Here is a 17,553-nt window from a genome sequence, read left to right as displayed (position 1 = left end):
GCCCTGCTGAGGCGCACAGTAGGCCTGGTGCGTGGTGCCGGAACTGGAGGTACCGGGATGACGGCACGCACTTCAGGGCTAGTGCGGGGAGCAGGGACAGGGCACACTGACCTCTCGAAGCGCACTATAGGCCTGGTGCGTGGTACCGGAACTGGAGGTACCAGGCTAAGGGCACGCACCTCAGGGCGAGTGCGGGGAGAAGGAACAGTGCGTACAGGGCTCTGGAGACGCACAGATGGCTTAGTGCGTGGTGCCGGAACTGGAGGCACTGGACTGGAGACACGCACCATAGGGAGAGTGCGTGGAGGAGGAACAGGGCTCTTAAAACGCACTGGAAGCCTGGTGCGTGGTGTAGGCACTGGTGGTACTGGGCTGGGGCGAGGAGGTAGCTCCGGAAATACCGGACCGTGTAGGCGTACTGGCTCCCTTGAGCACTGAGCCTGCCCAACCTTACCTGGTTGCATGCTCCCCGTAGCCCGTCCAGTGCGGGGAGGTGGAATAACCCGCACTGGGCTGTGTTGGCGAACCGGGGACACCATGCGTAAGGCTGGTGCCATGTAAGCCGGCCCAAGGAGACGTACTGGTGGCCAGATATGTAGGGCCTGCCTCATGACATTTGGCTCAATGCCCAATCTAGCCCTACCAGTGCGGGGAGGTGGAATAACCCGCACTGGGCTATGCACCCGTACAGGAGACACCGTGCGCTCTACTGCGTAACATGGTGTCTGCCCGTACTCCCGCTCTCCACGGTTAGCCTGGGAAGTGGGCGCAGGTCTCCTACCTGCCCTCGGCCCACTACCTATAGCCCCCCCCCCCCCAAGAAATTTTTGGGTAGTACTTGCGGGCTTCCAGCCTTGCTTCCGTGCTGCCTCCTCATAACGTCGCCTCTCCGCTTTAGATGCCTACAGCTCCGCCTTGGAACGGCGACACTCCTCTGGCTGTGCCCAGGGTCCTTTACCGTCCAGGATCTCTTCCCATGTCCAATCCTCCTTTTCCCACTGCTGCTGTCGTTGCTGTCCGTTAACCCGCTGCTTGATCTGGGTTTGGTGGGTGATTCTGTAACGGGCGTCTTTCGGACAGTTAGTAGACCAAGGCGCAGCGGGTGATGAATACATAATACTTTATTGTAAGACAAAGACAGACACGAAATACACTTGACTAAATATACAAAATAACAAAACGAACTAGACAGACCTAAACTACGAACTTACATGAAACGAAGAACACATGAACAGGAACGACCGAAAGAACGAGACGAGACAGTACCGTGTGGTGCAACGAACACAGACACAGCGACAGTCACCCACAAACAAACAGTGAGAACAACCTACCTTAATATGACTCTCAATTAGAGGAAAACGCAAAACACCTGCCTCTAATTAAGAGCCATACCAGGCAACCCAAAACCAACATAGAAACAGAAAACATAGACTGCCCACCCAAAACTCACGCCCTGACCATCACACACATACAAAACAACAGAAAACAGGTCAGGAACGTGACAATTCTGTCGAGGCACAGATCTGGGGAAGGGTACCAACACATTTCTGCAGCATTGAAGGTCCCCAAGAACACAGTAGCCTCCATCATTCTTAAATAGAAGAAGTTTGGAACCACCAAGACTCTTCCTAAAGCTGAACGCCAGGCCAAACTGAGCAATCGGGGGAGAAGGGCCTTGGTCAGGGAGGTGATCAAGAACCCGATGGTCAATGTGACAGTGCTCTGGAGTTCCTCTGTGGAGATGGAAGAACCTTCCAGAAGGACAACCATCTCTGCAGCACTCCACCAATCAGGTCTTTATGGTAGAGTGGCAAGACTGAAGCCACTCCTCATTAAAAGGCACATCACAGCTTGCTTGGAGTTTGCCAAAAGGCACCTAAAGACTCTCAGACCATGAGAAACAAGATTCTCTGGTCTGATGAAACCAAGATTGAACTCTTTGGCCTGAATGCCAAGCATCACATCTGGAGGAAACCTGGCACCATCCCTACGGTGAAGCATGGTGATGGCAGAATCATGCTGTGGGGATGTTTTTCATCGGTAGAGACTGGGAGTTTAGTCAGGATTCAGGCAAAGATGAACGGAGCAAAGTACAGAGAGATCCTTGATGGACCTAAGACTGGGGCGAATGTTCACCTTCCAAAAAGACAACGACTCTAAGCACACAGCCAGGACAATGCAGGAGTGGCTTTGGGACAAGTGAATGTTCTTGAGTGGCCCAGCCAGAGCCCGGACTTGAACACGATCTAACATCTCTGGAGAGAGCTGTGCAGCAACACTCCCCTTCCAACCAGACAGAGCTTGAGAGGATCTGCAGAGAAGAATGGGAGAAACTCCCAAAATACAGGTTTGCCAAGCTTGTAGCGTCATACCCAAGAAGACCTGAGGCTGTAATCACTGCCAAAGGTTCTGAGAAACTGAGTAAAGGGTTTGAATACTGATGTAAATGTAATATTTCAGTTTTTAATTTCTAATAATTTAGCAAACATTTCTAAAAACCTGTGTATGCTTTGTCATTATGGGGTATTGTCTGTAGATTGATGAGGGGGGAAACAATTTAATACATTTTAGAATAAGGCTGTAACCTAACAAAATGTGGAAAAAGTCAAGGGGTCTGAATACTTTCAGAAGGCACTATATCATAGGAAAACATCCTAACACGTTTTGGTAAAAATGTAAAATGTCACTAACTTACTTTTTTTTCAGTACATTGCAGTCAATGGGGAAAGATATATGGCACAGGGTTGATGTTTTTCTCAATACATTGCAGTCAATGTGAAAAGATGAGTGTAAAAAGGTTGACGTTTTTCTCGTTTATCTCATGTCTGTCGTCTCTCACTCTCTACTGCCTTTTAATCCCTCCTCATTTTCTTCTCTCTCCTTTCCCCTTTCACCTCCTCCACCCTCTCTCACCCTCTCCATCACTCTCCCCCTTCTCTTTCTCCCTCCTCCCCCCTCCATTATCTCTCCCTGCTTCTTTCCCTGCCTCCACTTCCTCTCACCTGTCTCTCTCCCTCCTCTTTCCCACCTCTGTCTGTCTGTCTGTTGACTCTTTCTCTCCCCTCCCTCCACTCTCTCCCACAGACAGGCAGACAGACAGATACAGACAGGCTGACAGGCAAGCAGACAGACAGGCAAGCAGACAGACAGACAGGCAGGCAGTTTGACAGACAGACAGACACAGACAGACAGACAGACAGACAGACAGGCAGGCAGGCAGGCAGGCAGGCAGGCAGGAAGAAAGAAAGACACAGAGAGTTTCAAGTAAAAAAAAAGACCAATAGCCCCTTCAGAATTCCTTCAAGAATGCATAACAAGGCTCTTAGCTTCTTGAACTATAAAACCATTTCGTCCAATAGACTTCAAATTTCCTATGCCGGGTCATGACGGTCCCCCTGTCACAAATATGTAACATTTGTGAAGATTATTCCTTTTTAACTCTTCGAAACTGCCCCTATGACCCATAATAATGTGACTTCTTGTAATCAGACAGACAGACAGAGAAACAGACAGGCAGACACAGACAGACATACAGACACAGACAGAAAGAAAGGCAGACAAACAGACACAGACAGACAGACAGACAGACAGACAGACAGACAGACAGGCAGGCAGACTGGCAGGCAGGCAGGCAGGCAGGCAGGCAGACTGGCAGGCAGGCAGGCAAGCAGTTAGTCAGACAGACATATAGCTCTTGGTTCAGTCCAGACCTGACTGCCCTTGACCAGCACAAAAACATCCCGTGGCGTACTGCATTAGCATTGAATAGCCCCTGTGATATGCAACTTTTCAGGGAAGTTAGGAACCAATATACACAGCCAGTTAGGAAAGCAAAGGCTAGCTTTTTCAAACAGAAATTTTCATCACGTAGCACTAACGTCAAAAAGTTCTGGGACACTGTAAAGTCCATGGAGAATAAGAGCACCTCCTCCCAGCTGCCCACTGCACTAAGGCTAAGAAACACTGTCACCACCGATAAATCCGCGATAATTGAGCATTTCAATATGCATTTTTCTACGGCTGGCCATGCTTTCCACCTGGCTACCCCTACCCCGGTCAACAGCCCTGCACCCCTCACTGCAACTTGCCCAAGCCTCCCCCATTTCTCCTTCACCCAAATCCAGATAGCTGATGTTCTGAAAGAGCTGCAAAATCTGGACCCCTACAAATCCGCTGGGCTAGACAATCTGGACCCTCTCTTTCTAAAATGACCCGCCGAAATTGTTGCAACCCCTATTACTAGCTTGTTCAACCTCTCTTTCGCATCGTCTGAGATCCCCAAAGATTGGAAAGCTGCCTCTTCAAAGGGGGAGACACTCTAGACCCAAACTGCTACAGACATATATCTATCCTACCCTGCCCTTTCTAAGGTCTTCGAAAGCCAAGTTAACAAACAGATACCGACCATTTCGAATCACACCGTACCTTCTCCGCTATGCAATCTGATTCCCGAGCTGGTCATGGGTGCACCTCAGCCACGCTCAAGGTCCTAAATGACATCATAACCGCCATCGATAAGAGACAATACTGTGCAGCTGTATTCATCGACCTGGCCAAGGCTTTCGACTCTGTCAATCACCACATTCTTATCGGCAGACTCAACAGCCTTGGTTTCTCAAATGACTGCCTCGCCTGGTTCACCAACTACTTCTCTGACAGAGTTCAGTGTGTCAAATCGGAGGGCCTGTTGTCCGGACCTCTGGCAGTCTCTATGGGGGTGCCACAGGGTTCAGTCCTCGGGCCGACTCTTTTCTCTGTATACATCAATGATGTCGCTCTTGCTACTGGTGATTCTCTGATCCACCTCTGCGCAGATGACACCATTCTGTATACTTCTGGCCCTTCTTTGGACACTGTGTTAACTAACCTCCAGATGAGCTTCAATGCCATACAACTCTCCTTCCGTGGCCTCCAACTGCGCTTAAATGCAAGCAAAACTAAATGCATGCTCTTCAACCGATCACTGCCCACACCTACCCACCCGTCCAGCATCAATACTTCTGACTTAGAATATGTGGACAACTACAAATACCTAGGTGTCTGGTTAGACTGTAAACTCTCCTTCCAGACTCACATTAATTAAGCATCTCCAATCCAAAATTACATCTAGAATCGGCTTCCTGTTTCGCAACAAAGCATCCTTCACTCATGCTGCCAAACATACCCTAGTAAAACTGACTATCCTACCGATCCTTGACTTCGGCGATGTCATCTACAAAATAGCTCAAACACTCTACTCAGCAAATTGGATGCAGTCTATCACAGTGCCATCCGTTTTGTCACCAAAGCCTCATATACTACCCACCACTGCATCCGGTATGCTCTCGTTGGCTGGCCCTCGCTTCATATCCATCGCCAAATCCACTGGCTCCAGGTCATCTATACGTCGTTGCTAGGTAAAGCCCCACCTTATCTCAGCTCACTGGTCATCATGGCAGCACCCACCCGCAGCACGCACTCCAGCAGGTATATTTCACTGGTCACCCCCAAAGCCAATTCCTGCTTTGGCCACCTTTCCTTCTAGCTCTCTACTGCTAATGACTGGAACGAACTGCAAAAGTCACTGAAGCTGGAGACTCATGTCTCCCTCACTAGCTTTAAGCACCAGCTGCCTGTCACTCCCTGACCCGAGATATCTCTGTTTTCTTTATATTTTGGTTAGGCCAGGGTGTGACTAAGGTGGGTAAGTTAGTTTTTGTATTGTCTAGGGTTTAGGTGGGTAAGTTAGTTTTTGTATAGTCTAGGGTTTTTGTAGGTCTAGGTATTTGTATGTCTATGGTGGCCTGATATGGTTCCCAATCAGAGGCAGCTGTTTATCGTTGTCTCTGATTGGGGATCATATTTAGGTAGACATTTTCCTTTTGGTGTTCGTGGGTTTTGTTCTATGTTTAGTTGCCTGTATGCACTACTCAAATTAGCTTCACGGTTCGTTTTGGTATTTTGTTCGTTTGTTCAGTGTTCATTCTTAAATAAAGAATAATGTATGCATACCACGCTGCACCTTGGTTCGATTCATACGACGAACGTGACACTGTCAGAGCAGCTCACAGATCACTGCACCTGTACATAGCCAATCTTTAAATAGCCCATCCACCTGCACATAGTCAATCTTTAAATAGCCCATCCAACTACCTCCAACTACCTCACCATATTGCTATTTATTTTATTTATTTTGTTCCTTTGCACCCCAGTATCTCTACTTGCACATTCATCTTCTGCACATCTATCACCACACTGTTTAATTTGCCATACTGTAATAATTTCGCCACTATGGCCTATTTATTGCCTCACCCCCCTTGTCCTACCTCCTTTGCACACACTGTATATAGACTTTCTCTATTGTATTATTGACTGTATGTTTGTTTATTCCATGTGTAACTCTGTGTTGTTGTTTGTGTCGCACTGGTTTGCTTTTCTTCAGTCTGTCTGTCTGCCTTTCTCCCTCTCTGTCTGTCTGTGAGTGGATCTGGCTGTCTTTCTGTCTGTCTGAGTGTTTCACCAATTTACCCATTGCAGCTCTATCACCAACCTTTTTACCTTGAAGGCAATGTATTGACTTGTGTGCCAATACCCTTGAAGCATATATATATGTGTCAATATCCTGTCTGTGGAGGTGGGAGAATGGAGAGAGAGGTGGAGGTGGGAGAGAGAGGATGGAGAGGGAGAAAAAGATTAGAGGGAGGTGGGAAAGAAGGCGGGAGATAGAATGGAGGGGGGAGGAGGGAGAGAGAACGAGAAAAACGGGAAGGAGAGGGTGAAGGAGGGAGAGGATAAAGAGAGAGAACGAGAGAAAGGAGGGAGGAAAAGATAGAACAGAGAGAGGGAGAGAGAGGAAGGTGTCATGTCTGTGATGCCTTTCTCCATTTGTCCATATTGTGATGCAAATCATGCCAGATTGAATGCAATTTATTTACTTAGGCATCAACCCTGTGACACTCATCTTGTCCCATTGACTGCAATGTATTGAGATAAACGTCAACCCTGTGACACTCATTCTTTCCCATTCTCTGAATTGTATTGAGAAAAACAACAGCTGCTGTAATATTTGACCTTTTCAGGCTGATAATTGGCTGCAATTCTACTTAGACCTGCAGCCCTCTAGACCATGTTTATTGTTATTTGTTCCCCATGCAGAGCCTGAGGAGTATGAGGCCAAAGACATCGGTGTGAGGGTCATGTCCCCTCAGTCTGTCCTCATCAGCTGGGTGGACCCGGCCATCGAGATGGAGAAGGTCCTACCTGGTGGCTCCAGGTGAGAGTGGGAGTGGGCGTGTGCGTGTGCGAGAGAGAGAGAGAGAGAGAGAGAGAGAGAGAGAGAGAGAGAGAGAGAGAGAGAGAGAGAGAGAGAGAGAGAAGAAAAAATAAATAAAATATATGTAATGTCTCTTCCTCTCTCCAGACACTACACAGTGAAGTACAGGGAAAAGGGTGAGTCTGCTCGATGGGAGTACAAGGAGACCAACCAGAGGAGGCTGCTGATAGATACCCTGTCAGCTGATGGGATGTACGAGTTCTCCGTCCGAATCTCCCAGGGAGACAACCACAGCAAGTGGAGCGTGTCCGTGTTCCAGAGGACCCCAGAATCTGGTAGGTTGTCTGACTGCCTGTCTGAAAATATAAGATAAACCCAAGTCTTACATGTAAATTCCCATTTTTTAAGAGAGTAAATGGCATCCTACAGTGTCATAAAAACGAAAGATTTCGGGATTAAATCATAGTTCTAACCGGTTTTGGCGTTCATTCATATTTCATTCAGATTGTTCCCTTCAATCGATCCTTCATGGAAACCTCTGCCATTTAGCACAGTTAACGTCTCACTCTCATCCTCCCCTTACTGTTCCTGTATACCGGAGTCATACAGTATATTTGACTGCTCTGTCATGAGTGTAGCATTTGTATTGTGCCATAGCTGCTTCTGGCTGAATAAGTCAAGGTTCAGGGAGATGTCAGCGTTTTCAGCCTGGCTGGCTCCGACTTGGAGCTCTAATCTAAATTTCCTTAGAGGATCGCTGGGTTTTATTCTCTGGAAATCTATAACAGGATGTGAATTTTTCCCTATTTGAACCCCATTGGCAGGAGAAACACTACTGTTGCTGTTACAGCGTCTTTCCTTCTGTTCTCCTTGCTCCTGTTTTCTCTCTCGGGACTCATTATTTCTCCTCCTTTTTTCCATCCCTTTTTTCCTATGTGTTCTTAAGCTCCCTCTGGTCCTCCGGAGAACTTTGATGTGAAGCCACTGAGAGGGAAGGGAACCGCTGTCACGGCGACCTGGGACCCACCTGAGGAACCCAACGGGAGGATACGAGGTCAGAACATGAGAACATTCGGAGATTGCTTCACTGTAGCTCTCTTATTAATCGACCACATAATATATAGTATATGTGTAAAAGACAAATAAACATTGCCCTTTTTTTTCTTCTTGGCCCAGCAAATCAAGCATGCTAATCTCGGAGTTGAATTAGATGACACCACTTTGGGGATATTATTGTATGCAGATGATAGTGTCCTCCTTGGAGAGAGTGAGTTTGATTTGCAATGTATGTTGAACACTGTCAATCTCTGGTGTACCAAATGGAGATGAATGATTAACCAAGATAAAACCCAGATAATGCACTTTTTTAAAAAAGGGTACAGTAAGCGCTATTCATGGCTTCTTTTTTGGAACGATGCCCCTGAACTACACAAGCTTATATAAATACCTTGGTTTCCTTTTTGATGAATGTATGACCTTTGAAGAGGGTATAAAGTCTGTATCAGATTATGCTGGGAGAGCATTGGTGTCTGTTGTAAGTAAACTGAAAATCTGTAAAGACCATGACTGTGGTATCTATTCACAGCTCTATAATTCATGTGTGTGTCCTATACTGAACCATGCTGCTGGAATCTGGGGTTTTACAAAATCCAAAACAGCAAACACTATTCAGAATAAAGCCCAAAAATATTTTTGGGGAGTGCATAAGTTTGCCCCAAGCCTTGCTATTCAAAGTGACATGGGTTGGAACCCAGTGAAATAAGACAGAGTGGTGAAATGATTAGGTTATGGAGTATACCAGAGGACAGAATAACAAACAGCTTTTTTAACTAGGATAAAACACACAACTACCCCTGGAGAAAGGAACTCAATTCCACATTTAAGGAAGCTGATCTACAACACATATTTCGAAACAAGTTACTATGCAATGTCAATATGATCAAACACAAGTTAACCCTAACCTACAAAGACAAATAGTCAACTGACATATGGCTAAAACCAAAACTCAGAACTCAGAACAACCAGATCAAAAACAGCCACAATCCAGAACCTTATATCACCTTTCACTTAACCAGAAATCAATGGTCCTTGTGTGCTCAGCTGAGAACCGGGATAGTGCCTCTGGCAATTGAAGTAGGTAGGTTCAATGCCATAGATGAAGAAGAGTGACTATGTACAGTCTGTGATTTAGGAGAGGTAGAGAATGAACTGCACTTTTTATTTTATAGTACTATATAATTTGAGAGCTATACTGTTTGATACAATTTTTCTGGATTAGAGATGAAGAAAAACTTGAATGGCTATTTTAGCAAAGATGGTTGTAAATTTTAGCTCCAAAGCTTGGAAGATGCAACAAGACATATTATATACTTAAAGGGTTTTTGTTTTGTTTTCTGAATTGTCTGTCATTGCCGTATGAAAGTATGTTTCTACTGTATATACACTGAGTATACAAAACATTAAGAACACCTGCAGCTTCATTAACCTGTCTAGCGGCACCCCCCCCCCACCCCCACTGAAAAGGCAGAGCCGCGAAATTCAAAAATATATATTTTTTTTAATATTTAACTTTCACACATTAAAGTCCAATACAGCTAATGAAAGACACAGATCTTGTGAATCCAGCCAACATGTCCGATTTTTAAAATGTTTTACAGGGAAGACACAATATGTAAAGATATAAATCTATTAGCTAAACACATTAGCATAATCCACCATCTTTTCTTTGTCCACCAACACCAGTAGCTATCACCAATTCGGCTAAACTAAGATATTGATAGCCACTAACCAAGAAAAAAGCTCATCAGATGACAGTCTGATAACATATTTATGGTATAGGATAGGTTTTGTTAGAAAAATGTGCATATTTCAGGTAGATGTCATAGTTTACAATTGCACCCACCGTCACAAATGGACTAGAATAAATACAATGAGCAACGTGTTTACCTAACTACTAATCATCAAACATTTTGTAAAAATACACAGCATACACTAATCGAAAGACACAGATCCTGTGAATACAGACAATATTTCAGATTTTCTAAGTGTCTTACAGCGAAAACACAATAAATCGTTATATTAGCATAGCACATGTGCAAACATTACACCAGCATTGATTCTAGCCAAAGAGAGCGATAACGTAAACATCGCCAAAATATATTAATTTTTTCACTAACCTTCTCAGAATTCTTCAGATGACACTCCTGTAACATCACATTACAACATACATATACAGTTTGTTCGAAAATGTGCATATTTAGCCACCAAAATCATGGTTAGACAATGAGAAAAGTAGCCCAGCTGGTCAGAAAATGTCCTGCGCCACATTAGACAGTAATCTAGTCGTATACATAAATACTAATAAACGTGACTAAAAACTATAGGGTGGACAGCGATTGATAGACAATTTAATTCTTAATACAATCGCGGATTTACATTTTTTAAATTATCCTTACTTTTCAATACAGTTTGCGCCAAGCGAAGCTACGTCAAAAAAAGATGGCGTCCTAAGCCATTAACATTTTGACAGAAACACGATTTATCATAATAAATTGTTCCTACTTTGAGCTGTTCTTCCATCAGAATCTTGGTCAAAGAATCCTTTCTTGGGTCTAATCGTCTTTTGGTCGAAAGCTGTCCTCTTGCCATGTAGAAATGCACATTGCGTTCGGCATGAACTGGAACGGTGCCCGGCTCTTCAAAAAGTCTCAGAAATAAATGTCCCAAAATCGCACTAAACGGATATAAATTGCTATAAAACGCTTTAAATTAACTACCTTATGATGTTTTTAACTCCTATAACGAGTAGAAACATGACCTGAGAAATATAACTGGCTACACTAATGCTTGGAAAAACAGTAGGTCGGTGGTCTCCGCGCGCCTTACGCACCTAGAAAAGAGTTCCTACCTACACGTGTTTTTGTTTTATAGGGGCTGTGATTGGGCAATCGATACCATTCAAAGCGTCATCACGTAAAGGCATCCAGGGGAAGACGTAAGCAGTGTCCGTATACTCATAGCAATAACAGTGGCCTTAAAACTGACTCCAGAACAGGGGCCAAAATGTGTGAAATCTAACTTCATGTCAGGGAAATTGCTGTAGAATGAGTTCTGTTCCACTCAGAGACAAAATTTCAACGGCTATAGAAACTATAGACTGTTTTCTATCCAATAATAATAATAATATGCATATTGTACGATCAAGAATTTAGTAGGAAGCCGTTTCAAAAATTACACGATTTCCATAAATAGTGACAACAGCACCCCCTAGCCTTAACAGGTTTTAAATAGTACCCGCAAAACACCAGTCTCATCATCAACAGTGAAGAGGCGACTCTGGGATGCTAGGCAGAGCTGAAAAGAAAAAGCCATATCTCAGACTGGCCAATAAAAAGAAAAGATTAACACAGAATAACACAGACACTGGACAGAGGAACTCTGCCTAGAAGGCCAGCATCCCGTATTCGCCTCTTCCATGTTGACGTTGAGACTGGTGTTTTGCGGGTACTATTTAATGAAGCTGCCAGTTGAGGGATTGTGAGGCATCTGTTTCTCAAACTAGACACTCTAATGTACTTGTCCTCTTGCTAAGTGTGCACCGGGGCCTCCCATCCTCTTTCTATTCTGGTTAGAGCCAGTTTGCGCTGTTCTGTGAAGGGAGTAGTACACAGAATTATACGAGATCTTCAGTTTCTTGGCAATTTCTCGCATGGAATAGCCTTCATTTCTCAGAACAAGAAAAGACTGACAAGTTTCAGAAGAAAGTCTTTGTTTCTGGCCATTTTGAGCCTGTAATTGAACCCACAAATGCTGATGCTCCAGATACTCAACTAGTGTAAAGAAGGTCAGTTTTATTGCTTCTTTAATCAGAACAACAGTTTTCAGCTGTGCTAACATAATTGCAAAAGTGTTTTCTAATGATCAATTAGCCTTTTAAAATTATAAACTTGGATTAGCTAACACAACGTGCCATTGGAACACAGGAGTGATGGTTGCCGATAATGGGCCTCTGTACGCCTATGTAGATATTCCATAAAAAATCTGCCGTTTCCAGCTACAATAGTCATTTACAACATTAACAATGTCTACACTGTATTTCTGATCAATTTGATATTATTTTAATGGACGAAATAATCGCTTTTCTTTCAAAAACAAGGACATTTCTAAGTGACCCCAAACTTTTGAACGGTAGTGTACTTTGTGTCCCTCATTTACTCAAGTGTTTTCAGTTGGTGCTAATATGTAATGATCCTGGTCCTCCTCCCCTCAGAGTACATAATGTCCTATGCTCCTGCCATGAAACCCTTTGGGATGAAGTCAGTGACATACCGCGGCAGCACCACCTCAGCCATCATAGACGGCTTCCAGCCTGGGGACCTCTACATCTTCAAGATCAGAGCCACCAACAGGAGGGGCCAGGGCCCCCAGACCAAAGCCTTTAGAGTAGCCATGCCTGGAGGCACCGGTAAGCATATCTACTGTGTCATTGTTTGTGATTGTGTGTGATTGTGTGTGTGTGTGTGTGTGTGTGTGTGTGTGTGTGTGTGTGTGTGTGTGTGTGTGTGTGTGTGTGTGTGTGTGTGTGTGTGCGTGTGCGTGTGCGCATGTGTGTGCCTGCATACGTGATGTTAGTTACATTTCTAATGTCCTAATGGTGTGTACACTTAACTAATACTCCATCTTACTTGCCAGCCAGCAGTGCTGCCTCCTCGCCAACTCAAGGTGGCCGTAGAACCAGCTACACCCCCTCTCAGACGTCCAAACAGGACAGTTACCATGACCATGACCATGACGATGACGTCAACCTCCAATTAGAAGACGTGACCAAGGAGCCGACCACACCCACTCAGACCACATCTGCCCCGCCCACCACCAGACGGACACGCCCCCTCACCAAGACACGCTCCCATCACAGCATCTCCTCAGATGTGAGGGGCACGGTCAGGAACAGGGCGACCAATCAGCGACTAGGAGCCGGTACCTCTTCAGCCAGAGACAAGGGGAGAAAGACAGAAACAGCGGATGAACAGGAGGAGGGGAACAAAACAACAGAAACCACCCGAGAAGAAGAGGAGGAGAAGCTCACTAACGAAGACGTGGAGGAGAAGAAAGAAGCAGTGACTCAGAACAATGTTGTTCCTTCTACACCTGAGGACAAGGGCTATGTCAGAGGGAGAGGTAAAGGGAAGGATGTAGATGAGCCCTCCAGACCCAGCCTCAAAACAGAAGTTCCCTCATCAGAGGGCTCCTCATCATCATCTAAACCCTCCTCCCCTCTCCGCAAACCTCTCTCTGGCAGACGCATCAATTCTGGTCGGAGACCATTCTCCCGGACATCAGTCTCAGGGTCAGTGTCCCAGTCAAAGACACAGGATGCAGAAAAGGACAGCACCTCCTCATCCTCCTCATCTTCTTCGTCCTCCAGCCCATCCCCCAACGAGGAGTCTGCAGCCATCAGGAAGGACGACACTGTCACCAACTACTCCCAGGGCAAAAACACCTACGACCAGCCAAGTGTCACAGCGGCCAAACCCTCCACCTCAACCCCTACCCCAAACCAGGCCGTCTCAGAGCCCAAGACCGAGGCACCATCTGTGGGAAGAGGATCTGCTCTCCCGGGCCGTGGATATGGTTATGGCAGGCGGAAACCCGGGATCCTGTCTCGGGGGAATCCAAATGGCCGAGTTCTGACTGTACTCAGCAAACCTGGGTCAGACTCGACTTCCACCGGCATGTCCCAGTCCACTCTACCAACCGAAGGCAAGATCTCAGAAACATCACACACTCACGGCTCACACACTCCTAACACACAGCACTTAACACACCACCAGGACAATAATGACTACAACGACTACAAAGTCACAGAGGCAGAGGCCACCAAAGAAGAAGAACCCACTTCCAGTTCCCGGACCATTTCCACTACACATTCTTCTGAGGACAGGAGACAGGACAAGAGAAAGGAGGGAGGGAGGGGAGACAGGAGAGAGGAGGGAGAGAGGGGAGACAGGAGAGAGGAGCGAGGGAGTTTAGACAGGAGAGGGGATCGGGGGAGGGGAGACAGAAGAGAACAGGAAAGGAGGGGAGACAGGGGAGAGGATGGAGGGAGTGAAGACAGGAGAGAGGAGCGAGGGAGGGGAGACAGGAAAGTAGAGCGAGAGAGGGGAGACAAGGGAGAGGAAGAAGGGAGGGGAGACAGGAGAGAGGATGGAGGGAGGGGAGACAGGAGAGAGAATGGGGGGAGGGGAGACAGGAAAGAAGATGGAGGGAGGGGAGACAAGAGAGAGGAGGGACAGAGAGTAGACAAGAGAGAGGAGGGAGAGAGAGAAAACAGGAAAGAGGAGGGAGGAAGGGGAGACAGAAGAGAAGAGGGAGGGAGGCGGGAGAACAACTACAACACCCCAGCTCCCCCTCCTTCCAAGACACCTGCTCCCCCTGCCTCCAGGATGAACCCCTTTGTGAAACGGCCGCAGAGCAGGTTCGGAACAGGGATGGGGAGCGGTAGCAGGGTGTCTTCCCCCCGGGCAGACGGGAGGGTTCCCTGGAGCAGGACAGGCTCCTCATCCTCTGTTGGGGCAGGAAGACCCATCCTGAGAGGATTCCCCTCTAGGACAGCTGCCTCGGGGGCAGCATCTGCCTCGGGGGCATCAAGGACCTCAGCAGTGCAGGAGACCAGTGAGGATGCTAAACAACCCTCCACCCTCTACCCGTTAAAGAACGGGGTGGGGGCTGGGGCACTTAAACCCTCTCTGCCCAACAGGAATACCGTTCGAGGTGAATCTAGGAATCCCATCACCTCCTCTTCCTCTTCTTTCTCCTCATCCTCCTTCAACTCCTCCTCTAGTAGTCGTAGAGACTCCAGTGAGCCCATCCACAGAGGAAGCAGCACCAGGAAGGACAGCAGTAATGACCATAAGGAGGACTATCTCTACAAGGGGAGTAAGGAGATGTATGAGTGGAATGAAAAAGTCACAGACCCAACCACCGCCCCCAAAACTACTGCCACCACTACCACTGCCACCACTACCACTACCTCAGCCCCAACTACCGCCCGCAGGGTGCCCCAGAGTGGGGCCAACGAGAGTGTGGACAGGGAACCCACTCCTGGTAGAACCAGGCCCGGTTTCGTCCCTGGTTCTATGCTCCCCCGCCGTACCATTATAGGTCCCAACGGGAGGGTGCGATCTCCCCTGCTCACAAACGGTCAGACAAGATCTAGGTTCCCCATTAGAGCACAACCAGCACAGAGCACACGGTTAGGTTCCTCTAACACAAACACATCATCTTCCTCTTCTTCCTCTCCCTCCTCTAGTCTGTCGCAGCCAGATCACGGGGTTAGCGGGGCTGCTAGTGTTAGCACTGGAGGCTCCACCCCTTCCCTCTCTCGCCCCTCCCTCAGACAGACCTCCATTGGCGGCAGCCAGGGATCTCAAGGCTCCTCTTCCTCCTCGTCATTCTCATCCAGAGACACTGTGGTGGGCCAGGGTACAAGGACGCGCTACCCCAGCCGGTCAGACCCCCATCTCAGGAGTAAAACCCCCAGCGGAGGCCTCAAGCCCGGCTACGGAAATGGTAAAAATGGCCGCCCCAATCTCACAGCGACCAGTGACAAAGAGTCCAGCACATCCAATGACAACACCAAACCTAATGGAAGAAGGTACATCACTGGGCCCGATGGAGCCAAATGGGTATGTGTGTCTGTGTCTCGATACATTTTATTGCAAAGTTAAAGGGATCGAAAGGAGCCATTTCATCGGCAACGTTAACCATTATGCAGACTCTCCTTAATATGTTTCCCTATGACGTGTCTCCAACCCTGGGATGTGTTCTATTCTCCAGGTGGTGGACTTGGATAAGGGGGTTCTGATGAACGAGAATGGCATGGTTCTCCAGGACTCTCAGGGCCAACCCAAGAGGGTGGTTCTGGGAGAGGACGGACGCACCATCTTCGGTGAGATACTGTAAACTAATACCGTCTCTTATATTGAACACTGTTTCTAGGAGTATTAAAGGTCGACATTCCTAAGAGCTTTGTACTGTGTTGGTAGATCAAGACGCTTCATCCGCCCTATTTATTTCTCCTTACGAGAAAGGGAGATATCACACTTCCAACTCACAACCGTACTGTTTTGTTTACACAGATAGATAACTGATTGATTTTTCTCCCCGGCTAGACCACCAGGGCAGCCCATTAGTGAACCAGGAGGGCCAGGCTCTGTTTGGTCACGGCCGGGAAAGCCAACCGGTGGTCAACCCCAAAGACAAGTTCCTGACCGTGGGTGGCAAACCCATCATTGGCCTGGACCGGGCTCAACCAAGGACCACAACCACAACCAGACCTCCTACTACGACCACACCTGAACCGACAACGCTACCAAGCACCACTGAAATGTCCACAGAGGAGACTATAACCATGCCGGTGTTCCCGACCTGTCCTCCCGGCACATTTTTGATCAGGGATGAGGAGGGATTCCCAATGCTGGATGCTGATGGCATCCTGGACTGTTATCCTGAAGGCAAGTCTGACTAACGCTGACTAACGCTTCTGTATGTACTGTCAGATTACTAGTTGTGTTATAGTAATCCAACTAGGACTATCAGAGTAGTAGTACTAGTAGTAGTTGTTGCTGTTGTAGGGCCAGTTTCCCAGACCCAGATTAAGCCTAATCCAGAGGGGTGTACTACGACGCTAGCTCGATCTACTCAGGTTTTTACGAAGCTAGCCAGCTTCAGTTAGCTTCACATTCCAGTTCAGGCTTCATCCATGTTACGAAGGAGGATATTTATCCTCTATCTTCCGTTAACTCCAGCCAGGCTTGTGACTGCGCTTGCATGTCGCAAGTGGATAATGCCAGCGAGTCAAACGACGAACTCTTCATTTGACAACGCTGAAACACCAATCCATGTCAGAGCCACATTTAAATTTTTGCAAAAATCAGCATGAAAGAGAAGTTACCTCGCACATTCAGCAGGCTATTGTCACGTATTGTAGTCATTCAAAACTTTTACTATCTGTGAAGTTTCAAATGCATCCTGTCGTTACTAAATGTGTAAGGTGATAGCTATTTTTATATATTTTTAAATGTACACAAAAAAAACATTTGATTAATGAATTATTTAATCAGTCGTCTTCCTCAAATGAAGGGGATGATGATGCAATCTTAGTGAGAGGGAGGGAATCTGATTTAATTGGCCCTCAACTCGTGGCTCAGACAATTAGCTGTGAGTTAGCCTTCCCCGGAAGTTAGAGCTGAAGAATTCATTGCCTGAAGGATTCAATATTGACCTGGCTAAAATGTGGGCTA

The 17,553-nt window shown here is 46.8% G+C and overlaps 1 protein-coding gene across 1 annotated transcript in view; it reads left to right on the top strand.

Annotated features, from left to right (window-relative positions):
• The window catches only part of LOC129817174 (fibronectin type III domain-containing protein 1-like), a 90,730-nt gene that overhangs the window by 31,256 nt on the left and 41,921 nt on the right, over positions 1-17,553 (top strand). The window contains exons 7-14 of the mRNA XM_055872156.1: positions 7,135-7,252; positions 7,400-7,587; positions 8,199-8,306; positions 12,522-12,716; positions 12,944-14,210; positions 14,664-15,936; positions 16,088-16,199; positions 16,423-16,764. Of these exons, the coding sequence (XP_055728131.1) occupies positions 7,135-7,252; positions 7,400-7,587; positions 8,199-8,306; positions 12,522-12,716; positions 12,944-14,210; positions 14,664-15,936; positions 16,088-16,199; positions 16,423-16,764 (3,603 nt within the window). The remainder of the gene's footprint in view (positions 1-7,134; positions 7,253-7,399; positions 7,588-8,198; positions 8,307-12,521; positions 12,717-12,943; positions 14,211-14,663; positions 15,937-16,087; positions 16,200-16,422; positions 16,765-17,553) is intronic.

This window comes from Salvelinus fontinalis, chromosome 20, assembly GCF_029448725.1.
Source record: "Salvelinus fontinalis isolate EN_2023a chromosome 20, ASM2944872v1, whole genome shotgun sequence".
Lineage (NCBI taxonomy): Eukaryota > Metazoa > Chordata > Actinopteri > Salmoniformes > Salmonidae > Salvelinus > Salvelinus fontinalis.
This window is presented reverse-complemented; position numbering and strand designations above follow the sequence as displayed.